The sequence below is a fragment of the Erythrolamprus reginae genome, chromosome 9 (assembly GCF_031021105.1).
Source record: "Erythrolamprus reginae isolate rEryReg1 chromosome 9, rEryReg1.hap1, whole genome shotgun sequence".
Taxonomy (NCBI): Eukaryota; Metazoa; Chordata; class Lepidosauria; order Squamata; family Dipsadidae; genus Erythrolamprus; species Erythrolamprus reginae.
In genome coordinates, this window is record NC_091958.1 from 42,058,832 (window position 1) to 42,084,506 (window position 25,675).

Here is a 25,675-nt window from a genome sequence, read left to right on the forward strand (position 1 = left end):
CTTATTCTTTATTATTTTAAAAGGTTTTCATAGGTGAAGAAGGAACCAATTCAATCAAGTATTTGTACTGTAATGGGGAAAAATTACTTCCATGGAAAGTGATTGATCTAATTACAGCGATCCCTCGATTTTCGCGATCTCGATCTTCGCGAAACGCTATATCGCGATTTTAAAAAAAATATTAATTAAAAAAAAGCCACTTCCGCGTTTGGCTTCAGGAGTCAGCTGGGAAGCGGCGCGGCTGTTTTAAAAGGTCGCAGCCAGCCTGGGGGGCTTCCCAGCACCCCCCCCGAACCCCCAACCTGGGTTCGGGGGGTGCTGGGAAGCCCCCCAGGCCGGCTGCGACCTTTTAAAACAGCCACGCCGTTTCCCAGCTGAGTCCTGAAGCCAAACGCGAAAGGCGAACTTCCGCGTTTGGCTTCAGGACTCAGCTGGGAAGCGGCGCGGCTGTTTTAAAAGGTCGCAACCGGCCTGGGGGGGCTTCCCAGCACCCCCCCCCCGAACCCGGGTGAGCAGCGAGCGAACGGCGGGTGGCCGGGCGAAGGGCAGGCGAAGGGCGTGCGTGCTGCGAACAGCGGGCGAGCGGGTGCTGGGGGGGGCGGGGGCAGCCGACATTCAAAGCAATCTGTCGGCTTCCGCACTTTCGTCGCTCCCCACCTCCACCATCTGCGTATGCGCGGCCATGAAAAAAAAGGGCGCGCATGCGCAGATGGTGTTTTTACTTCCGCAACCCTACATCGCGAAAAATCGATTATCGCAAGGGGTCTTGGAACGGAACCCTCACGATAATCGAGGGATCACTGTACTGGAATTTTCTCTTTAAAGTTGTGAGCAAACATCTGCTCATTTGGCCAGATATACTGTATGCTCACATAAGTGATCAGTGTTGCAACAAAGTCCTGAGAGATTTCAGAAAGCGAAAGGAAAAAAAATCAATCTTGCATAATTATGACCATTTTTTTAATCAGCACCAGCCAAAAGCACAAAAATATAAGCAAACGCCCGGATTGTCCAGAAATGTCCATGGAAGGAATGGTCAAAAAAGTCAAGATGACAACCACTCCAATCGTGGTACATCACAAGTGCCATCTTGATTTTTTTTTATCCTCCCCATATAAGCCTTATTATAAACATTGGGTTTTCTCTTTCGACGCAGTGGTCTTTTTTCTTCAGGCTGACGAAAACTATCCCATTTCAAGAACAGAGACTGTGTTTGCACTCGTATGTGATCTAGCCCCAGACACGAACAATTCATAGAAGAATCTCCTTCAGAGAAAGGCCTTCACAATTCCTCTGGAGTCCCCGGCTTCCCTTTCAGCATATGTTTCTTCTGGGGGCCCTGAAACCAAAGCAGAGGGGGGGGGGTTGTCAATGCCTGCTACAATGAAATGGGCAAAACTGCAGGTCAGGGGCTCCTGATGGACTTCTGTGGAAAGGCCTGCCTACCTAAAATTGAACGGGTCCAAAGATGGGCTACAAGAATGGTGGAAGGTCTTAAGCATAAAACTATCAGGAAAGACTTAATGAACTCAAAATGTATAGTCTGGAGCAGTGTTTTTCAACCAGTGTGCCGTGGCACACTAGTGTGCCGCGAGACATGGTCAGGTGTGCCGCGAAGCTCAGCAAGAGAGAAAGATAGAGAGAGAGAAAGCAAGAGAGAGAGAGAGAAAGCAAGAGAGAAAGAGAGAGAAAGAAAGAAAGAGAGAGAGAGAAAGATAGGCAGGGAAGGAGGGAGAGATAGAAAGAGCAAAAAAGAGAGGAAGGAAGGAAGAGAGAAAGGAAGAGGGATGGAGAGAGAGAGGAAGGAAGGAAGAGAGAGAAAGAGGGATAGAAATAGAGTGAAAGGGAGGAAGAGAGAGAGAGAGAGAGAAAAAAATTTTGTCCAAACTTTTTTAAGCCCCCCCACTCCACCCCGCTCAATGTGCCCCATGAATTTGTATATGTAAAAAATGTGCCGCAACTCAAAAAAGGTTGAAAATCACTGGTCTGGAGGACAGAAGGGAAAGGGGGGACATGATCGAAACATTTATATAGGTTAAAGGGTTAAATAAGGTCCAGGAGGGAAGTGTTTTTAATAGGAAAGTGAACACAAGAACAAGAGGACACAATCTGAAGTTAGTTGGGGGAAAGATCAAAAGCAATGTGAGAAAATATTATTTCACTGAAAGAGTAGTAGATCCTTGGAACAAACTTCCAGCAGAGATGGTTGGTAAATCCACAGTAACTGAATTTAAACATGCCTGGGATAAACATAGATCCATTGTAAGATAAAATACAGGAAATAGTATAAGGGCAGACTAGATGGACCATGAGGTCTTTTTCTGCCGTCAGTCGTCTATGTTTCTACCTTCTACACTAGAGGTTGGTTCCTTCCGTTTGGACCGGTTCTATAGAAACCTTAGTGACTTGGCGGCCTGGGAGAGGAGCCGCCCGTCCCCAGAGGGCAGGAAAGGAAGCAAAGGCCAGGCCTGAAGACAGAGCGGGATTAGGTTGCCCCCCCCGTATTGCCCCACACCTGCCGTGTCTAATTGCCATGTGGGAAGAATCCCAGCTTGCAAAATTTAATGTATTTTTACATGCAATTCTCTTCTGCCTTCCATGTGACAAAAAAGTAATCCCCAGGAAAATGCAAACTTGGCTCGGCCGAAGGTTTTCTCCCAAGGCTGATAGATGACCACTGTGGGCAGGGGGGGCCTGCCTGGCAGAGGCCGATTGTGGCTGTGCCTCCTGACCTCAGGTGCCCCCCACCCCGAAACTCGGGCTGGCATAGGGCTAAGTTAGACTTCCTGACCGAAAAGCTTTCTTGGTGGGGCACTTTTTTATTTTATTTTATTTATTTGTCAAAACAAGTACAAGATAGCAGGGATTGGTATGAACATTTTAAAAAAGCAAAGCAGGTACAGGTAAATTGGAACAATAGACAGAAGGGCAGGGACGATGGTGCGCTTATGCACGACCCTTACAGACCTGGTGGGAATGGGGAGAGGCCGGCTGTGGACAGTTTAAGGTTAAAGTGTTTGAGGTTTGATCCAATTCTGCTGGGGTCAAGAGGGAGGTTCTCTTTTGGCAGCAAAGGGAGGGTGTCTTAGACAAGGAGGATGTAGATGAGGCCTAAGGAAGGGCTTCTGTGTCATTGTTGAGCAACAAAGGAAAGAAATAGATGAGAATATTTCTTAAGCCTTTAGAATCTTGATTTAAAAACATAATTGTTAGAACTGAACCTCATTAGGAACAATTTGTGAATGGAAATAGGTTTCCCAGGTGTCCTTAGAATAAAAACTGCAAATAGAGGGATGATTCAAGCTTTACTACCATATACAGTGGTACCTCGACATACGAGTTTAATTCGTTCCAGACCCGAGCTCGTAAGTCGATCAACTCGCATCTCGAACGAATGCCTTTAGACTTTGTTTTTCGCGCCGAGATAACTGGAAGCAAGGAGATTCTTGCGCCACCTAGTGGAAGCTCGGCTCGTATCCTGAATTTGAGCTCGGGTGTCGAACAGAAATTTTGCTCGTGTCTCGGCTCGTAACTTGGAATACTCGCATGTGGAGCAGCTCGTATCTAGAGGTACTACTGTATAATGAAAATAAACAGAAAAATGGCATTGGATACCAGAATAATCTCACTCTGAACCTCACTGCTTCCTTTCTTAACGAAAAGGCCGGTTTTTAGCTGCTAAAGGAAATAACCAGTTTGGATCGAATCCTGAGGCTAATTTGCGAATGCACCAGCGGAATACTTCCCACAGAACTCTCCCAATCTAGGATGACCAAAACAAACCCTGGTTTCCTGTAGAGAATCCCCCTCCCACCGGCTTTGGGGGGGGCTATTCCCCAGCACACACTCACCATGAAGGCCCGCTTCTCCTGGGCGGTCTGGAAGCAGCCGTGGCCAAACTTGGAGGTGGTGTCGATGAACTTCAGCTCCACGGCCTCCAGAGCTTTCCGACTGGTGTGGACCAGAAGGGACTGGAGGGGAGGCAGGAGGAAAGGGTCACCACGGCAGGGGCCCAGAGGAGAGAGAGGCAGCCCAGAGCCCCAGAACTGGGGAGGACCCAGGAAACAGGGCAGAGGTCGACAGACTGGCATTGCACCGGGCAGGCAGCTGCCCCCTCAGCCCTGGAAGGTCAGCGGGGCCGTTTTCTCCACACACGGCTATGTTGTGTGGCCATGAAGGGAAGGGGGACCCCCATCTCTGCTGCCTTGACCTCGATATAAATGCACATGATCTGGAAGCTGGAGCTCATAGTGGAGAGTAGCTAGAAATCTATGGGGAAATCCCCATGGCCCTCACTGGAATTTAGTGCTCAGAATGTATTCTTTTTAAAATAAAAATTAGTTAAACTTTTATTGTTAAAAAAGGGATAATTCATATAATTATTACAGGCCCAATACAGTTTCATTTTGCATATTAAAATGACAAATCACATCTCTGTATCTTAAGCAAACCATATACATTTCGGTAAGTTAATAAATCCTATAATATTTAAATCTGTTAAAAGTACACTTATACTCTATATTGATATACTTAGTTTTTATTGCAGATCCATTCATGCCATTTTCGCCATAGTTCAGAACGTATTCTAACTAATGCACAATCATTAGGTTGCAAAGATTGCAAAAGTCTTTCATAGGGAAAATTGAACCCAAAACTAGGTACAGTCTGGAGGGCCTAGATCAGGGGACCCCAAACTTGGCAACTTTAGGACTTGTGGTGGACTTCAATTCCCAGAATTCTCCAGTCAGCATAGCTGGCTGGAGAATTCTGGGAGTTGAAGTCCACGAGTCTTAAAGTTGCCAAGTTTGAAGACCTCTGGCCTAGATATTTGACTTAGATGATGATGAATAAAACGCCTCCCGTGTTTCTTCTGAGGAACCAAGGCCATTCCTGAGGGGCTTCTACTGCCTTCCCTGTCCCCTTGTGGGGTGATCCCTGCACAAGACCTCTCCATCATGCAAGCAACGGCCCTGCTGAGCTGTTCTCGGATGTCCTCCCGGTTTGCTGCCCTCCCGATGCGGCTGAAGCCCTCAGTTTGCTCAGGTTGCCCCCCCGCCCCCCAGCCTCGCCCTCTGCAGAGCAGGCCACTCCGGATCGACCAACCCCCACAAAGCAGCCCTCCCACCCAAGAGCCGGCTTGTCCTTCCTCCCTGGGCGCATCCACCGTCCTTCCCAGGGCCTCACCTTCCTCAGGGTCAGCACCCGCTTCCTGGTGCCCAGCACGCAGCCCTTCAGCATAATAAAGTCGTTGTTGACTTCTCCGTACTGAGGGAATCCACCCTGGAAGACAGAAAGGCCGAGGGGACATTGGGGGGATGAGGGAGGCATTTATGCCTTGAGGACCCCGGATAGAGACAGCGCCCCCACCCCGTACCCCAGAAGGCATCTCTTGACACCTGGGAAGCATCTCGCGGGATTCAAAAGACACAGCTGCCACAAAGAAAGGTCACCAGCGCACACCGTGGTAAACACGCCAAAGCCACGAGTGGAACCCCTTTGATAAGGCTTGTCGTGCCCCGCCAGCTTATTCCCATTTTCCAGTTGCAGTCATTTTATGATCACGTCGATGGGCGCAAATGGGATCCTAAAGCATTATGGTACTTAATGTGCAGAAAATTCCAGAAGCAGCAGGCGGCTTCCTAGCAGTAGCAACTGCCTTTAAAACTCATAACCTGCTCCAAAGAGTTTTTTACAGATTGTTGCCCCCAACAATCTGGGTCCTCATTTAACCAATCCTGGAAGGCTGGAGCCAGTCTGCATCAAACTCCTGGCTGTGGGCAGAGTCAGCCTGCTAGGCTGCCTTGTAACCTCTGTGCTACAATTATAGCATTCCGTGTGGATTTTTAAACTTAAGATAAAATTGATTTTTTTTAAAAAAGTAGAAGATAGCAGGAAATGTCTACAGGCCCAGGGTATGTGTCTGCTGGGTAGATTTAAAAAATCAAAGTGTTCAGCTACAATCCTGCAGTTGATGCCTTGCCCCCTTTTAACATGTGATGCATGCATGGCATAAGTAAAAAAAAAAAGGGGGTGGTGGTCTTCAACAGTGTAGTCCTGACCCTCATTTTGACCTTTTTTGACCCTTTGCTGGTAGACCATCCTGAGTCCTCTGATCCAGCTAACCCCTCCAACCCTGACAGCTCTCCTCCCCAGGATCCACCACATGCTAGTGTTGTCTCCAGCCCAGAAGGGGCTTTTCCATCTCTGCCCTCTTCATAGAAGTCTGACGGCAGAAAAAGACCTCATGGTCCATCTAGTCTGCCCTTATACTATTTCCTGTATTTTATCTTAGGATGGATACATGTTTATCCCAGGCATGTTTAAATTCAGTTCCTGTGGATTTATCTACCACGTCTGCTGGAAGTTTGTTCCAAGGATCTACTACTCTTTCAGTAAAATAATATTTTCTCATGTTGCTTTTGATCTTTCCCCCAACTAACCTCAGATTGTGTCCCCTTGTTCTTGTGTTCACTTTCCTATTAAAAACAACCTCAAGTCAGCCAAGATAGGGAAGCCCTGCACCATGCTAGAATTCCAGATTAATAAAAATCCTATCCTAACATAGCTTGATATACTGCAACATGCACCTACTCGGCGCTCTCACCTGTGCACCTCCTGAAATGTGGGTCAGGACTTCCAAAAGTTCTCCCGCTGTTCCCAGAACAGTATTAGAATGAATTTTGGGGGGGAGAGAAATGGATTCTGAAGACAAGACATTGCTTTAAAGCAAAGATTTTCGCCTTTTTAAGATGGTCCATGAAAAGAAGGATTTGTGACGAGACATCCAAAAGATAATTACTCTCCAGAAGAATTAGCCTTCCTTCTGGCTTCCTTACCAGTGGGGTGATGGTTTTCTCTGTTGGGTCATAATTGGTGGATGCATTGTTTCTGATCACTTTGCCATCTTCTACATGGATCCCACGGCCGATGCGATAAACCTGAAGGGGGAAAAAAAATATTTGGCCAAAGTGATTTTCCAAGTTATCCAACAAACAGGAGGATGAAAGCTGGCCATGATGTGGCCTTCCCCAAGGATGCCTGAGCCCTGCCTTCTTTTGCACACCTGATTCCTGGCCCTCAATGCTGCTCTCACGGGCCACATCACCTGCTAAGGCAAAGAGCATCACAGCCACCAGGCATGGATATCAAACAGCTGGCGGGTGAGGAGGAGGAGGAAAGAGGGACCAGGAAGTTGCAGCTTCTGTTCTGCCAGTTGGAGGCTATCCAATGAGGGGGCGGGGAATCCTACCTTCTTGTTGAGTTCTGTGCGGTGATGGTAGCCCTTCTGGCCAGCCCGGGCAATCGAGTAGCCCACCCGGGCAGGATGCCAGGCTCCGATGCAGGCCACCTTCCGCAGGCCCTTGTGAGTCTTCCTGGGGAGCTTCTTGGTGTGCCAGCGACTCGTCACCCCTGCAGAGAGGCAGCCGTGAGGTCAGGGGCCGGCCGACGATCCCCTAAGCGTCTAAGGCGGGGAGGGGAAACTGGACTGCCCGCCTTCCCCAGGAGCTACGCCGGTGGGGCCACTGGTGTTTGAGTTATAGCTACCATGCTGTAATTGGGAGGGGAACTTCCACCATTAAGTGTGGTGGCTAAGTGAGCTTCTACAATTCCGTGACCCTTTTTTGCTGCCGGCCATTAAACAAATCAACACAGTCGCTAAGTGAGTTACATGGTGGCTAAGTGGATCCGGCTTCCCCCTGTGGGCTTCCCCCGCAGACTCACCTGGGTAAGTCGTAACTGTCAATCACAGAAGCCCTGGATGGGGCAGACTGGACCCCTCGGCTTCCTTCAAGCCTTGGCCAATGGACCCAGGGGAGAGGAGGGTGGGATGAGGCTGGGCCCTAAGAGCCTGGACACCATCAAGGCCCCGACTGCGGGTGCTTGAGAAGGAGGGGGACTGTTGCCATAACACAAAGACGTCGTCTCGTAATTGGACAATGTGATCCCTCAGGGGGAGGGAGGAAGGGAATCTACTGTTTAACTGGGCAAACATTCACACGGGAAAGCCAGGGCTGGTTCTGATTCTCCAGGACCAAGATGGCACATCTAATAAAGTTTCACTTTGGGGGAATGTTTACTTCTTTTGGGTGCACTAGTTGGGACAGTTGATGCAGCCGTCATAATAGCAGTTGCCAAGTACAGTAATACCTCGTCTTACGAACTTAATTGGTTCCGGAAATAGGTTCGTAAGGCGAAAAGTTTGTAAAGCGATTAATGCGTGCAAAAAGAAAAAAAATCGCAAAGTGGCGCTCCGCTGGGCGCCGCCGCCTGGCTGTCACCTTTTAAAACAGCCAGGGGGTTTCTCGGTGTTCTCCTGAACCCAAACCCAAACCCAAACTTTTCGGGTTCGGGAGGCTGCCGAGAAGCGCCGCCGCCCAGCTGTCACCTTCTGAAACAGCTGGGGGGCTTCTAAACGTGCTCCTGAACGCCGAACCCGCAGGTTCGGGTTCGGGAGAACGCCGATAAGCCCCCCGGCTGTTTTAAAAGGTGACAGCCAGGCGGCGGCGCCCGGCGGAGCGCCATTTTGCAGTCTGCGGTGGGTTCATAAGCCGAAAAAAGTTCGTAAGAAGAGGCAAAAAATTTCTGAACCCCAGGTTCGTATCACGAGGGGTTCGTATCACAAGGTACCACTGTATCTGGATTTTGATTGTGTGACAGTAGGGATTCTGCCACTGGGTGTTGTCACTTTCGGCATTGCCATGGTAACTATGTGACTAATTGAATGTTTGTAAACCAAGGATTGCTGCAATATCTAGAAGGACAAAGCAATCTAGCCTTCAGATGGTGAGGAAATGAATGACGCATTCAAAGAAGAGTTTTAGAAAAGGCAACTGAGAAATCCAAAATCCCTCCTTTTTGTTTGGGATAAGGTGCAGTCAGCATCCAAGATTCCATGTCTACCCTACAATAATAAAGAACCTCTCTGTAACGCCAGCCATCCCTCTTTCCTGGCCTTTTTTGGATTGAGGATTGGCATCCCTTTATTAGGGAAGAAAAGGGACTGAAAAAGAACAAATCATACCCGAATTATGGAAGCGTATTGTAGGCACTCTCACAAAATGGCTGTCCTGGTTTTTATTTCCTGTTTACTTTATACCCCCCACCCTTTTGTCTATGCCAACAGCCCTGCCAGCTGCCACAAACTGGTTTGTCCTCCCCTTTCCCCAAAATGGTCTCTACCAACTGGCTCTTAATGGCAAGCTGACCCCCTCTCCCAACACAACATAGGGTGCAACCACTCGTGAAAGGGGTCATTGCCTCCTGTGGGGTTTAGCCATCTCCTGACTCCCTTCTAAAATATTATTCCAGCAGAAAACATGGATGCTTCAAGCCAAACTTTAAAGCAATGTTTCTCAACTTTGGCAGGTTGAAGATGTGTGGTTTCAACTACCAGAATTCTCCCTCCGGTCCTTAAAAAGAATTTGAAGTGAGGCTGAGGAGGGAACCTATCAGGCCCCAGGGACGGGGTGGACATTTCTGATCAGAAATAAAGGAAAGGCCACTTCTCCCCATACCTCGAAGGGTTTCCAGAGTCATCCATCCGGAGTACAATTTGTAGTCCTACCTCTCCCTATCAATCAGCCTTTGGGTCTGGCCCCTCCTACCTTTCATCCCATGCCCTTTGGTGACTCCAATGACGTCGATCATCTCATTCTGGCTGAAGACACTGTGCACAGGCATCTGCTTCTCCAGCTTCTCCCGAGCCCAGTCCACTTTCTCTGCCACAGAGCCCCCGTTGAGCTGGATCTCCATAACATGTGCTTTCTTCTGCCGCATTGGCAGGAGCTTCATCTGCAACCAAAAAAGCTCAACAATTGCACCGGGCAACAGAGGCAGCAAAGGTTCGTGTTCAACACTTAACTGGCCACAAAGGTTAGTCTCTCCAAAACTTGGGAGTCTTGGGAAGGGTAGAGATGTCAAAGAATTCAGAGGCAAGCTATCTCTGACTGTCATTTAGGGAAGCTGGTCAACTCTACTTGGCATGGAATGGCTCAAATCTCTAGGCATCGGCATTGCTGTCTTACACCAAACAAAGAGGGGTGAACTGGACAAACTGCTGACCTATTTCCAAGACGTTTTCAAAGGGAGCCTAGGCAAACCCATTTCATTTAACCTAGATACCAGTGTCGCCCCCATTAGAGTAAAGCCTAAAGGCATACAAATCTAATAAATAATAATTACAAAGCCCCGAAGAGTCACTTGGGCACTCTGGCCCAAAGTTCATTGCCCAAGGGGTCCTAGAGCCAGCTGACCATGCCATGGGGGAGACCCCTATAGTCAGATGGATCAATACGTGTGTGCGCTGACTATAAATGCATTATTGATAAGACACTCCACAAAATGCTTATCCATTGCCTAGAGTGCAATACCTACTGCACTCCTGAGGGAACGGAAAAATATTTGCCAAACTGGATCCGGCACAAGCGTACCAGCAGCTACCGGTAGCCACAGCCACTGCAGAGGCCTGACTATTGTCACACACAGGGGAGCATTCAAATGCAACTGCCTGCAGTTTGGAATAAGCGTGGCCCCGGAGCATGATGGAATGTTTACTCAACAGCATCCCAGGAGTGGTTCCTTATTTTGATGATGTCCTCATCTTGGGGGACTCATGAGCAGGCTGAGTGAGGTGCTGGGATGATGCCAACAAAGGGGACTCAAAGTGAAGCAGGACAAGTGCAAAACAGGAGTCAAAAAAGTAGAATTCCTGGGGTTCCTAATCGACCGGTCAGGCATTCATCCCACAGACAGAACACCATCAGGACACCAAGTTGGGCAGAAACAATCTTGTAGATGACCCTCACTCTGTCAAGGACCTAGGAGTACTCATCTCAAACAATCTAAGCCCCGAAGTTCACTGTAATAGCATTGCCAAAAAGGCATTAAGAGTTCTTAACCTAATCTTGCAAAGCTTCTTCTCCCGTAATTGTATTGCTAATTAGGGCATACAAAACTTTTGCCAGACCAATTCTTGAATACAGCTCAGTTGCCTGTAATCCACACTGTATATTGGGCATTAACACGATTGAGGTATTTCACAAGAAGAGTACTCTACTGCTTTACTCACAATAGAATACCTTATGTCACCAGGCTTGAAATTCTGGGCTTGGACCATCTGGAACTGCACCACCTGCAGTCTGATCTAAGCATAATACACAAAATCGTCTACTACCTTGTCTTACCTGTCAACAATTTCTTCAGCTTCAACCACAATAATACACGGGCAAACAATTGATACAAACTCAAGGTAAACTGCTCCAAACTCAATTGCCGAAAATACGACTTCACCAACAGAGTGGTCAATGCCTGTAATGCTCTACCCAACTCCACTGTTACATCCTCAAACCCTCACAGCTTCAACCTTAAGCTGCCTGCCATGGACCTCACCCCATTCCTACCATCCCTCTCCTACTGCCTTACATTTATCTGTACTTACTTCCCTTGTTTAGGTCTAGGTTTATACGTACACTTGCTATCTGCCTGCTGATAAATAAACAAACAAACAAACAAACAAACATACAGTATTCAGATTCTGAAGATGAAACCCATGTTGCACAGCAGACAACATCTGGCAATGAAGACTTTGTCCGATCAAGCAGAAGCAACCAGTAACAACTGATGAGCGAGTTTGACTAGCCACTGGGCCAGACAGTCCTTCTAGATAGATGTGTTCACCTGAGTGCTCCAGAGAACTGTGGGAAATGTTTACCTGGGTGTGCACAATGGCACGGATGACCTTGCAGTACTTCTTCATGGACACAAAGTCCTTCTCCAGCTGCTTCTTCCCAGCCTCATCTTGCCATTTCTTGCAGTACTTGGTGAATGCCTTCTTTTTGCTCTTGTGCCTGAAAAGAATAGACAGGGCGGGAAATCAGATCCAAGGACAACAGGAGTTTTTTCTAACTGGGCTTTGGCAAGAAAACAGTGCAGAGCCTATCCTGATATCCACCACCAGCCTCCGTGGCTTGAGATGCCCCTTGCTCCAGTGGGGGTTAACCAACCCATGGACAGTGGGGCTGACCTTTAGACTCTTCAGATGACTGGTTGGATCACCTCCCAGGAGGGCAAATCCTATCAAAGCCTCCAGATGTTACATTTCAGGTAACCCCCATAATTCTGAGACTGGTTTATGAAAATATTGAACTGATATTCTGATTGATTGATTGATTGATTCATTCATTTATTCATTTATTGGATTTGTATGCCGCCCCTCTTCGAAGACTCGGGGCGTCTAACAACAATAATAAGACAGCATATAATAATAATCCAATACTAAAAACAATTAAAAACCCATTATAATAAAAACCAAACAGACATACAGACATACCATGCATAAAATTGTAACGGCCATGGGGGAAAGAGTATCTCAGTTCCCCCATGCCTGGCGGCAGAGGTGGGTTTTAAGTAGCTTACGAAAGGCAAGGAGGGTGGGGGCAATTCAAATCTCTGGGGGGAGTTGGTTCCAGAGGGCCAGGACCACCACAGAGAAGGTTCTTCCCCTGGGTCCCGCCAAGCGGCATTGTTTAGTTGACCGGACCCGGAGAAGACCCACTCTGTGGGACCTAACTGGTCGCTGGGATTCGTGCAGCAGAAGGCGGTCCCGGAAATAATCTGGTCCAGTGCCATGAAGGGCTTTATAGGTCATAACCAACACTTTGAATTGTGACCGGAAATTGATCGGCAACCAATGCAGACTGCGGAGTGTTGGGGTAACATGAGCATATTTGGAAAAGCCCATGATTGCTCTCGCAGCTGCATTCTGCACGATCTGAAGTTTCCGAACACTTTTCAAAGGTAGCCCCATGAAGAGAGCGTTACAGTAGTCGAGCCTCGAGGTGATGAGGGCATGAGTGACTGTGAGCAGTGACTCACGGTCCAAATAGGGTCGCAACTGGTGCACCAGGCGAACCTGGGCAAACGCCCCCCTCGCCACAGCTGAAAGATGTTTCTCTAATGTGAGCTGTGGATCGAGGAGGACGCCCAAGTTGCGAACCCTCTCTGAGGGGGTCAATGATTCTCCCCCCAAGGTAATAGACGGACAGATGGAATTGTCCTTGGGAGGCAAGACCCACAGCCACTCTGTCTTGTCTGGGTTGAGTTTGAGTTTGTTGACACCCATCCAGGCCCCAACAGCCTCCAGGCACCGGCACATCACTTCCACTGCTTCGTTGACTGGAGGTTTACAAGTCAGGGCTCTTTTCCCAAAGCAGCTAAACAACAATCCATTTTAGTGAAGTCTCACATTGTATGAGAATTCAGTTTTATTTTAATCGTGCTGAATATACTTAAGAAAATTACTGTTCCTTCCTCCATCACAGTAAAAATTGCGATTGGTAGCCACTCTTGGGATGACAAAAGGGCCATACCAAAGGCTAGAGGAAAATGCCTCCAACCCTGCAGGAAAACATTCCAAATGTTTATTGATTGATTGATTGATTGCATTTATATGCTGCTCACTCCAAAATTGACTCTGAGCAGCTATTTACTGTTCCAAAACATTGGATGTGTATTCATAATTACACTTTTAGCCCACAAAGCATTTCCAAAGCACATCCATGAGTCAAAGTAAGGCTTCATCCTTGCTCACTCACGCTGACCCCCTCCTCACCAGTTCTTGTAGAAGCGTCTTCGGCATTCATCGCTTATATGTTCTGCAAAGATGGTCTTGAAATTTCTCAGCCCCCTTGGCGTCTCGATATAGCCCACTAGCCCAACGATCACCAATGGCGGAGTTTCGATGATGGTGACAGCCTCCACTTCCTCTCGCTTTGAGATTTCTGGAGATTAAGGGAGGAAAAAGACGGAGGATCCAGGAAGGCTCCATGGGGAGGCTGCCATACCCAACTAAGCCATAAGGTAGTTTCTTTGACAAATCATGATTTATAGTTCTTTGGGAGGGAACATATGAAGCTTACCATATCATAAAATATAAGCCATGGGTAATGGCTAAATTATTGCAAAAAACTAGCCACTTGAAGTTTGTTCAATTAACAAAAAACAACCACAAATAAGCACAGTATTTATGTAGCTCAGTGCATTTCCGATTTGATATCCCTTGGTGAGGGCCTCTTTCTATACCAGCATTCTCCAACCATGAACCCTCTGGACGTGGGTGGTAGTCCCAACACTTTGGGAGTGGGTAGTTTTTCTACCCCCCACCCCAAAATTCCCCACACTAAGTCCAATAGAAATGTCTACCTTGAGTGTTTCCATTCCCCACAAGTATCAGATAATTCTATTCTGTTCTTAGTCAGACCTTACTTTGAATACTACAGCTTCAACCACAACAACACAAGAGCACACAACAGATTTAAACTGAATATTAACCGATCCAAACTTGACTGTAAAAAATATGACTTCAGTAACCGAGTTGTCGAAGCGTGGAACTCATTACCGGACTCCATAGTGTCATCCCCAAACCCCCAACACTTTACCCTTAGATTATCTACGGTTGACCTATACAGATTCCTAAGAGGTCAGTAAGGGGCGAGTACAAGTGCACTAGAGTGCCTTCCGTCCCCTGTCCTATTGCTCTCCTATATCTCCTATACCTTTCTTCTATTCCTATATCTCTTCTTCTATTCTTTCATTGATATGTTCTATTACTATATATTCTTTTCTATTATTTCTTAGATATATTTTACTCTGAGTATCTCCTCTATAACCTTCATCATGTATTTTACTATGTGTATATAGATATATACCCACTAAAACCCTCATTGTGTATTGGACAAAATGAATGAATACATACATACATACTCTGCCCTGGTCTGAGCACAATATTCTAGGAAAGATTGAAAGTGGAAGAGGAAGAAATGAGGAAGAGAGAGACCAAAGAACTGGGTACATTTGGCCTTGAGAAGAGACCTGTGGTAGAAGGCAATCTGGATTTCCCCAAGGGAGGGTCTATATTCCAAAGAGGCAACAGAGCATGGAAAGTTTGATCAGGAGAAAGAGAGTTTTAAAAAATGGCCCTCCCCAATGATTTCCAAAGTACATCCATAGTGATGCAAATAGTTGCTTTATTCTGGCAAGATTCTGTCTGTAAGTGAAGAGCAATGCAAGAAACTGCTCAGAAGCAGCTCCAGAGGTTGTTCCCGGTTCTTGGGACCTTACAAGGTGGCTGAAAGTAAGGATGGAACATGGTAACACTTTCCAAGTTCCTGGAGATTTCAAATAAGCCAAGATCCTGCCACTTTGTGGGACGTGGGCAATAACCTAGGCAAAGACTGTACAGTCATACCTCATCTTACTAACTTAATTCGTTCCGTGACCAGGTTCGTAAGTAGAAATGTTTGTAAGATGAAGCAATTTTCCCCATAGGAATTAATTATTATTATTATTAATGCACGAATCCCAGCGACCAGTTAGGTCCCACAGAGTGGATCTTCTCCGGGTCCCGTCAACTAAAGAATGTCGCTTGGCGGGACCCAGGGGAAGAGCCTTCTCTGTGGCGGCCCCGGCCCTCTGGAACCAACTCCCCCCAAAGATTAGAATTGCCCCCACCCTCCTTGCCTTTCGTAAGCTGCTTAAAACCCACCTCTGCCGTCAGGCATGGGGGGAATTGAGACCCTCTTCCCCCTAGGCCTTTACAATTCTATGCATGGTATGTATGTATGTATGTTTGGTTTTTTATATTAATGGGTTTTTAATTGTTTCTAACATCAGACTACTATTGTACACTGCTTTATTGTTGCTGTTAGCCGCCCCTAGTCTCCGGAGAGGGGCGGCATACAAATCCAATAAGTAAGTAAGTAAGTAAGTAAGTAAGTAAGTAAGTAAGTAAGTAAGTAAGTAAGTAAGTAAGTAAAGTAAGTAAGTAAGTAAGTAAGTAAGTAAGTAAGTAAGTAAGTAAGTAAGTAAGTAAGTAAATAAATAAATAAAATAAAATAAAATAAAATAAAATAAAATAAATAAATAAATAAATAAATTATTTATTGGATTTGAATGCCGCCCCCCTCCGCAGACTCGGGGCGGCTAACAACAATGGTAAAACAACATGAACAAATTAATGTAAAAGCAAATAATGCGTGCAACCCCATCCCAAAAGTCACCCCTTTTGCCTTGCGCCGCTGGGAATCCCTGCCTCCAGACTTCCGTTGCCAGCCGAAGTACCCGTTCTTGCATTGCTGGGATTTCCCTGAGCCTCCCCCTCGCTGGGATTCAAAGCAGCTCCGACAAAAATGAAGGGAATCCCAGCGAGGGGAGCCTCAGGGAAATCCCAGCAATGCAAGAACGGGCACTTCGGCTGACAATGGAAGTCCAGAGATGGGGATTCCCAGCGAGGGGAGGCAAGGGGAAATCCCAGCGCTTCAGCTGGCAACGGAAGTCCAGGGGCAGGGCATCCCAATGGCGGCGGCTCGGGTTCGTAAGGTGAAAATAGTTTGGAAAAAGAGGCAAAAAAATCTTAAACACCGGGTTCGTATCACAAAAAGTTCATATGAAGAAGGGTACGTAAGACGAGGTATCCCTGTATTTGATTAGGAGAGTGTCAGAAAATCTGGGTGATACCTAGACAAAAAGACTAAAGAGAACAAGAAGCAAACCGCTTCCCTAAGTATGTGGATGTAACCAGGAGTGAAATAACCTTGAGGAGGAGGAGGAACAACAGACTAAATTTGAAAACAAACTCTTACAAGAACGAGGAGTTTGGCAAAGAAACCAGCACCTAAGGAAACGGTGGCCTGCCCTTTTCTGGATGAATCCAGGCAGAAGTCTGATCGTGGGCCTACTGGTCAGGCACGCTCTAATTTGCATGGGCTCGGTGGCCCCTTCCAGTTGCCGAGGTCCATGAAATTTCCTAATAGAAACATTAGGATATAGAAACAGTCCTCAAACAGGAACAGAGTTAAGCAAATGTGGCACGTACTTAGTCCCGTTCTGTGAAGTTCCCGCAGGATGTGAGTCATGCCAGCTTTGTAGCCCAGGAAGGCGGTCAGATGGACCGGTTTGCTGGGGTCGTCCTTGGGCCAACTCTTCACTTTCCCTCGATGTCGGCGGCTCCTCTTATGAGGGAGGAAGCCCAGGTGGCCATGCCTGGGAGCCGAAAACTTCCGATGAGACTGGAAAAGTGAGGGGAGTTGGGGGGAAGAGCGGCTGGTTACTATGGTGATCTCGCAAAGATCATGAACACCTGGTCAGAGAAGGCAGGAAGTAAAAGTCCCAACACATCTGGAGCAGAATGGCATTTTTAAAAAACCCTGGATTCTCCCTAACTCAGCTTAGCAGATTCAAGCATAAAATGTGCAATACGAAGTTTGAGGCAACAGACTAAGGGTGACAATATTCAACTAGACCAGGCATTTCTTTCTAAGGATAGAGTCCCAGCCAATTCTTTTGCCCTCTCTAGACCCACCAGATATTTAAGATGAACTATAATCTCCAAATATAAGAAGGCGTTCTGTCTGGCTCTATAGAGGTCCCAGAAGGGAGATAAAAGGACAGATGGGCTGCTGAGACCATAAGCCACATGTAGTAATCTCTTTTTAATTCCTACGCATTTGAAGTTGATACCCCCACACTTAAACAAACTCGCTGCGTGCCCCAGCCAGTTCCGTTTACAATTTGTACTTTTGGATACCTGTGATTTTGTTATTTTCAATATAGTATAATTACATATGTAAAATGCATAGCGATGTGACCAATTTATTTTATATTTTCTTTCATATATGTATTCAGTTTATGGTATTAAGTTTTATTATGTATTCGTTACTGATTGCAACATTCTATTCTATTCTACTCTACTCTACTCTTTTCTCTATGAATCCTTGGGGAGTGCAGGCCAGGTTGGGAACTGATAACCTAAGGGTCATAATTGGGTGAGATCCTGTAAGCATGAGAGGCCCATTAGAGATAGGCAGTTTGCTGCACACAATTTTCACATGGTCTCTATCTATACATCTCATTCTTTTTTATTTTGTTTGACAATACAAACTCAATGACGTCACTCTCACTCTGCTCCCTGCATCAAACCTAAGTGTCATAGAAACATAGAAGACTGACGGCAGAAAAAGATCTTATGGTCCATCTAGTCCGCCCTTATACTATTTCCTGTATTTTATCTTACAATGGATATATGTTTATCCCAGGCATGTTTAAATTCAGTTACTGTGGATTTACCAATCACGTTTGCTGGAAGTTTGTTCCAAGGATCTACTACTCTTTCAGTAAAATATTTTCTCACGTTGCTTTTGATCTTTCCCCCAACTAACTTCAGATTGTGTCCCCTTGTTCTTGGGTTCACTTTCCTATTAAAAACACTTCCCTCCTGAACCTTATTTAACCTTTTAACATATTTAAATGTTTCGATCATATCCCCCTTTTCCTTCTCTCCTCCAGACTATACAGATTGAGCTCATTAAGTCTTTCCTGATACGTTTTATGCTTAAGACCTTCCACCATTCTTGTAGCCCGTCTTTGGACCCGTTCAATTTTGTCAATATCTTTTTGTAGGTGAGGTCTCCAGAACTGAACACAGTATTCCGAATGTGATCTCACCAGCGCTCTATGTAAGGGGATCACAATCTCCCTCTTCCTGCTTGTTATACCTCTAGCTATGCAGCCAAGCATCCTACTTGCTTTTCCTACTGCCCGACCACACTGCTCACTCATTTTGAGACTGTCATTTGGGATGCCCCGCTTAGGATTGAAACAGGGGTTTAATTGGGGCTCAGTAGCTTTGACCCAGCCACGTTCCTTCGGTGCTGTTGAGCAACATTCCCTTGAAATCCTTTTGACCAAGAACCCCGAGTCAGTCTTCACGACAGCTCTCCCTGTGGCTGCTGGGCTGGACGCAGAAGCCATGGGCCAGTTTCTATAGTGATGCAGCCTGTCAATGGGTGGCTTGTGCGGCTGCCTTAGACGCCAGCTGCACTTCTGAATTTCAGGGCTTCTTATTCCAGGCAATATGCTGGCTCTGTTAAAAAGTGGTATTGCTCACATGTTGTAAGCCGCCCTGAATCTAAGGAGAAGGGCGGCATGAAAATCAAATCAAATCAAATAGATAGAAAGGAAGGAAGAGAGAGAGAGAGAGAGAGAGAGAGAGAGAGAGAGAGAGAGAGAGAAAGAAAGAAAGAAAGAAAGAAAGAAAGAATTTGTTCCCAGTTTTAATTCTGACCAGTCTGTATCTAACTTAAACTTACACCCTGCCCTCATCATCCTGAGTTGGGCAAGGCTGCCTGTTGTAGCAAAAATGGAAAGGACCCAATTGGGGAAGGGAGACAATCAGGAGGACCCTGAAATCGGACCAGGAGGGAGGCGGGGGGGCCCTGGCAAAGCCTTCTGAGGGGCAGAAGGGCTTTCCTGGAAAGCCTCCTGAGAGCCCTTCCTTTCAGACCCCAGCTGCCCCCCACCCCCACCCCCTACCCCTATGCCCCCCCCCCAAAGCCAGGGCCCATCGCTCGCCAGTACCATGATCCGACGTCTTCCGCCGAGGCTGCCCTGTCGAGAGAGAAAGAGGCTCCCAGCAAGTGCCTGGCTTGCCTCATGCCAAAGATGTTTCTCTCCCCCCAAGACATAAATTTAGCAGCTGGCTTCACTCTGGTGCCCTATCCATTTCACCCTCGGGAGGGCTGGTGGGGGTCTGAGCACACTGGGAGGGAGAGGAAAGGTCACGCCTGACAAATACGGCAGATCCCCCCCCTGCCCTACCCTACCTTCAGACTTTGTCTTATCAAAAAAGCATCAACCAGGTTTTTCTTCTTTCGACAAGTGGAAACGTTGAAGTCTTTGCCAGGAACCTGTCGGGAGGCATTTTCCGTAGTTTGATTTGCTCTGGAAGGAAAAAAACACATTCAACAGATTGAATAGCTGGGAGGGAGTCAGCTGGCTCCCCAATTCAACGCCCGTCATCCAAAACCACGCCGCAGCCGTCAACCTTTGGTTCCTGGAGTTACCCAAGGAACCAGCCACCCCCCAGGCTGGCTGACATGGCATGGAAAGCCAATTATGAAGAATGATGTATACGTATTCAATCCTTGAAAGCAGCTCATCTGTCTGGAACCCGCACCGCATTTCAGATATAAATACACTAGAAAACATCCAAAGATACTTTACTAGAAGAGCCTTCCACTCGCAACAGAACACCCTACGTCAGTGTTTCCCAACCTTGGCAACTTGAAGATATTTGGACTTCAACTTCCCAAGGTTGGGAAACACTGCCATACGCAACCAGACTTACAATCCCAGGTTTAGTAAGCTTAGAACTACGTCGCCTTCAACACAACCTAAGCATAGCCTGTAAAATCATATTCTACATTACAATGTCCTTCCTGTCAACGACTACTTCAGCTTCAACCACAACAACACTAGAGCACACAGCGGATACAAACTGAAAGGAAACCGCTCCAAATTCGATTGCAGGAGTTAGTAACCGAGTAGTTGATCCCTGGAACTCACTACCTGACTCTGTAGTATCATCACCTGACCCCCAAAACTTTACCCTCAGACTGTTGACCTCTCCCAATTCCTCAGAGGTCAGTAAGGGGCCTGCATAAGTGCACCAGCGTGCCTTCCGTCCCCTGGTCTAATGTTTCTTTCTCACTAGTATCACATATATAAACATTGTCATATCATTGTATACCACCAATACGTACAAAACAAACAAATAAATAAAATACTGAGCTGCACTGAAGGTAAAGGAAGCTGTATGTTGATTCTGCAACTGAGGGGAGCTTTATTTTTTTAAAATTTGCCATACAAATATAGTATTGTATTGTAGTATGTTTAACATAATATAAGTATAAAGTAGAGATAGAAAAGATAAAAACAGACTAGAGCAGGAACGGTAGGCACAAAGGTGCACTTATGCTTCGCGGGGGGGGGGGGCAGGGGGCTGCCTGGGTTCCTCAGAGAAGAATGTGGGCTGCGGCCAAAGGGCGCCCCCTGCTGGCGGGCGGGACCATCTCGGAGCCTCGGACGGCCGCTCTCCACCGGCAGGGCGGGGTCGCAGCGGGGGTCTCCGCGCACGCGCTCCGTCCCCTTCCAGAGGGAGGCTCGCCTGCTGAGAGGCTCCTTTCCGGGGCGGCGGGGCCAATTTTGGCTCTTCCCCGGCCCCTCCCTGCGGACGAGCGGCCCTCAGAGGCCGACCCTGCGGATGGGAGCTCTGACGCCCACTGCTGGGCTAGTCGCGTCGGCCTCAAAATTAAAGGCTTAAAGGAACGCCCACTCGGCGCGCAGGCGAAGAAACGCCTCCCTACCGATTGGCCGGCGGAAAGCGAAAGCGTTCCCGCTAGCATCCGCATGCGCACTTATCTCCCGCCGCCATTTTGTTTGGCCGGGCGCTCCGAAGGCTGCGGCAATGTCGAAGGACGCGGAGCGGGCAGCGTACAACCTGCCCCCGATCGATGTTCCGAAGCCCGAGCCGCTGGTGCCGTCTTTCGGTGTGACGCTCTTCTTCGAGAATGTGTTCTACTACACGGTAGAAAGGCCGGTCACCTTGTACAAAGGTGAGGGGGAAGAGCTCCCGGGAGGCGGGGAGGCGCTTTCGCGACTACAACTCCCGTCATCCTCAGCGGCAGCGGTTGAAAGGCGGGGCTTCTTTCAGCCGTGTGGACTTCGGCTCCCACAATTTCGCCGCTTGCTGGACTATCGCTGAGGATTCTGGGAGCCGAAGTCCAGTTGCCTGACCGGCTGAGGCTCCGTCGGACAGGAACGGCGGCAGGCGAATGCGGGTCCTTCCGCTCGCTGGTGTCGCCTCGGAGACTCCGATGGGGAGCAGCGTACCCTTCGACCCCCCTCCCCCCCCGAGTCGCTTCCGTGCTTGGCTCTGAGGCGCGGCTCCTGTCGTTTCTCTCCCTCTTCCTTGTCTTCCACCTTTTGCTCTTTCTCTTATTAATTTAGTTGTTTATGCCGCTCCTCTGCGAGTTGTGAGGCGGCTCACACATGTTAAAACAATATACCATATACATATCTTAAAAATCCAATTAATAGAATTAAAATACTTTTAAAATATGATTTAAAATAATTCATTCCCACGGCAAAACATACTACACTCATCGGCCAAACGGCCAGGGTCTAAGATAGGTCTTCAAACTTTTATGGAAGAGGAAGAGGTGGTGGCAGTGCGAATCTAGGTGGGCGGGGCGGGGGAGCTGATTCCAGAGGGCCGGGGCCCTCACAGAGAAGGCTCTTCCTCTAGGCCAGGGGTCTCAAACTCAATTTACCCCGGGGCTGCTGGAGGTAGAGTCTGGGTGAGGCTGGGCCGCATCAGGTTTTCCACAAGAAAAGCTCTTACAAAAACATTCCAATGTTACCAAATGTCTTTATTTTATCATCTTATTTTGTGTTAAAAAATAAAAATAAATTAACAAATTCATAAGAAATAAATAAATTAGTAATAAATAAATAAAATTATGATGATAATAATAATATAATAATAATACGGCAGATATAGAAAACTGAAGAAACCACATTCAGCACCGCTGAAAAGTGCCATTCGTATCAAACTCGGGCTGCACTAACATTAAACTTTGATATTGAGGTGGGGGCCACAAGCTATTGTCCCAAGGGCCACGAGTTTGAGACCCCTGCTCTAGGCCAAGCGACATTGTCTACGGAGAGGGGCAGCATACAAATCCAATAAATTATTATTATTATTATTATTATTGGTGGGACTTGACGGGAGGGCTGACTCTGTGAGACCTGACCAGACGCTGGGATTCATGTGGCAGACATCAGTCCCGCAGGTAATCCCGAGTCCACGGAGAAGGGCGGCATACAAATCCAATCAATCAATCAATAAAAATCTGGTCTGATGCCATGTAGGGCTTTATAGGTCATAACCAACATTTTGAATTGAGTCCGGAAACCAATCGGCAGCCAATGCTTTTAGTGCTTATTTCTCTTCCCCCCCTTCCCCCTCCCACACTACTTCCTTCGTTTTTCTCTTCTGGTGAGGAGTTTTAATACCGATTGTGTCCCACCACCCCAAAAAAAGGCAAGCTGTCTTAAGGGCCTGGCGCTCCCTTCCGCCTCCACCCGGCTGCCCCAAAGGGCCTTGCTGGCTCCTCTCTGGAATGAGTTCCCTTCTTCTCTTCACAGAATTTATAGAACGCCTGCGCTCCGACAAAAAGATCTATTACTACCACCGGGAGTACCGCCGTGTGCCAGACATTACAGAGTGCATGGAGGATGACTATCTGTGCATCTACGAGGCTGAGCAGCAGTGGAAACGAGATTGGTATGTCTGTATCTTGTCCGAGTACCTCCCAAGGGATCTCTTATGCAGGCCACTGTTAAGGGCAGGCTCAGGTGCTTAAGTAGTTACTTGAGGTATTTGTAGCCGGTCAGGTAACTACCAACACAGGCAGCAGTTAGAAAGATGGCAAGTTTGGAAATGGAAGTAGGGCCCCAGGCATTCCAGGAGACGGCTTCTAAAATGGCCCAGGGTCAGGCTTTTCCCTGGATTTAAATTACTGTGGTGAAACAAATTTATTTATTTATTCAATTTTTATGCTGCCCTTCTCCTTAGACTCAGGGCAGCTTACATGTTAGCAATAGCACGTTTGTACAGAGCCAGCCTATTGCCCCCACAATCCGGGTCCTCATTTTACCCACCTCATAAGGATGGAAGGCTGAGTCAACCTTGAGCCGGTGATGAGATTTGAACCGCTGACCTACAGATCTACAGTCAGCTTCAGTGGCCTGCAGTACAGCACTCTACCTGCTGCACCACCCCGGCTCTCTAAGGAATTAAGGAAAAGAGCAGAAAGCTCATCTTTGCAGTCTGAAAGGTGTGTACAGGACAGCGAGAAGTGGTTCTTTTCGTAAAGAAAAGCTATGAAAATAAAATGCTACTCTCTCGGCCTAATCTTCAGTACTTTTAAATAATCGTTTGAAGGAGGAATCATAATAAGTCTGGGCTGGCTTTGGGCTGGATTCCTTACGGCAGTGTTTCCCAACCAGTGTGCAGTAGCCGCTGGGCGGCAGCAGGGTGGTCGGCTGCAAGCCAGAACTCCAGGACAGAGGTACCGACGGCAGCGGCTGGACATGTTGTTGTACGCCATACATGCTGGCATTGCGTGGCTGGCGTCTAGCAACATGTCCAGCCGCCGCGTCGGTGCCTCCGTTCTGGAGCTCCGCCTCACAGCTGACCACCCTGCCGCCGCCCCATAGCTACTGCCCAATGCCGCTACTGCAGCGTGGTGTATGAGAGAGAGAAAGAGGGGGGGGAAGAGAAAGCAAAAAAGAGAAAGAGATAACCAAGAGGGGGTAGAGAGAGAGAGAAAGCAAAAAAGAGAGAGGGGGGGGAGAAAGACAGCAAGAGAGAGAGAAGGAGGGTGAGGGAAAGACATAGAGGGAGGGAAGGAGGGAGAAAGAGCAAAAAAGAGAGGAATGGAGAAACAAAGAGGGATGGAGAGAGAGGGAAAGAGGAAGGAAGAGAAAGAGGGAGAGAAATAGAGCGAAAGGGAGATATTTTTTTGTCCAAACTTTTTTTAAAACCCCCCCCCCTCAATGTGTCCCAGGGTTTTGTAAATGTGAATAATGTGCCGTGGCTCAAAAAAGGTTGGGAAACACTGCCTTACGGGTTCAAACCTGAGCACAGCCCTTGTCCGGTCCATTAAAAGAGCCCTCTATTCAGTGAGGGGGTGGGGGCTGAGCCTAAACAGATTCTGGGCGCTGAGGTTGCAGGGCTAACCGGAGGAACAAATACGTGTGACCCAGCATTCTCCAAAATGTCTTTCTGCTTTTCATAGGCATGTTGACCAGGAAATTGTGAAAATCGTACGGGAGAGGGCAGGTGCTTGCCAAGTCCGGGAAGGCGTGAACGCGGCTGAAAATTGTGCAAAGGACCGAAAGCTATTTAAAGATGTATCTAAAGCTTATAGGGACCGATGTAAGTCCACCCCTTTTTTTTACATTAAGAAACAGATTCCATATTCTGGGCCAGGGGTTCTCAAAACCTTTGGGTGTAAGGATCCCATTTACATATGTCAAAGGCATTGGGAGTCTTAACGATCTTTGGTTTATTTTACTTCGCGCTTCGTAAGAGTTACTGTTCCTGGCTTCTTTATGGAGAAGACTTGGAACTTTTGACTTTTATTTTTCCATGCATGAATGTTTTTAAAATTTAGTTTTTTCTTGGGTTCAACTTGCTGTGAAATTCAATTAAGTTTACTTCATGGAATATTGTTTTTAATGAAGAAAAAACAATCAAAAATGTCCCCCCATGTACCCTATTCTGCAATGAGCCTGCTTTCTTTTCAAGTTGTTTTACATTTGGAGCAATAAAAAGCAGCCTTTTAAATTGGCATTCAATCCCAGCGAGTCAGGAGTTGTCAGGGACAACTCTGGCTTTCAAGGGAGTTCATTGCTGGCAGTGCCACTGCACAGTAATCCTTTTGGCAGATTATAGTGTAACCTATTTTTTTTTTTAATCTTAGATGATGAGCTTGGTGGTTTTGGAACTGCTCGCAGGTGTTTAATGAAGCAGAAGCATCGGATGATTGCAGAAAGGAAAGCCCAAGCAGAGGCAGAGGCAAAGGCATAGCTAGGAAAGGAATGAGATGCGTTTCTGGTGGGAAATCAGCCCTGGTGCAGTTCTGTGGCAGATGAGGCCGAAGTGCAACTCAGCTGGAAAATGAATAAGTATATAATCTTTTATCAATTCCTTGATGTTCTTGGTGTAAATAAAGACGTTAGCAGAATTCTGTCTTGTTTGTTAATGGCGCAAGTG

The 25,675-nt window shown here is 47.2% G+C and overlaps 2 protein-coding genes across 4 annotated transcripts; one reads left to right on the forward strand and one right to left on the reverse strand.

Annotated features, from left to right (window-relative positions):
- Positions 1-943: 943 nt before the first annotated feature.
- Positions 944-21,510, reverse strand: RPL3L (ribosomal protein L3 like). Of its 3 annotated transcripts, none has more exons than XM_070760931.1 (11): positions 21,198-21,510; positions 19,656-19,773; positions 16,871-17,063; positions 13,610-13,778; positions 11,711-11,846; positions 9,606-9,792; positions 7,250-7,410; positions 6,837-6,938; positions 5,185-5,280; positions 3,852-3,971; positions 944-1,339 (listed from the first exon to the last, which is right to left on the reverse strand). In XM_070760931.1, the coding sequence occupies exons 3-11, from the start codon at positions 16,908-16,910 to the stop codon at positions 1,283-1,285; spliced, it is 1,068 nt and encodes a 355-aa protein (XP_070617032.1). In that variant the 5' UTR covers positions 16,911-17,063; positions 19,656-19,773; positions 21,198-21,510; the 3' UTR covers positions 944-1,282. The 3 variants fall into 3 exon arrangements, with proteins under 3 accessions (XP_070617032.1, XP_070617033.1, XP_070617031.1); XM_070760932.1 differs by lacking the exon at positions 21,198-21,510 and adding an exon at positions 20,999-21,060; XM_070760930.1 differs by lacking the exon at positions 21,198-21,510 and having other exon boundaries at positions 19,656-20,702.
- Positions 21,226-25,646, forward strand: NDUFB10 (NADH:ubiquinone oxidoreductase subunit B10). The gene is made up of 4 exons (XM_070760936.1): positions 21,226-21,446; positions 23,041-23,179; positions 24,696-24,835; positions 25,383-25,646. The coding sequence occupies exons 1-4, from the start codon at positions 21,299-21,301 to the stop codon at positions 25,487-25,489; spliced, it is 534 nt and encodes a 177-aa protein (XP_070617037.1). The 5' UTR covers positions 21,226-21,298; the 3' UTR covers positions 25,490-25,646.
- Positions 25,647-25,675: the final 29 nt, after the last annotated feature.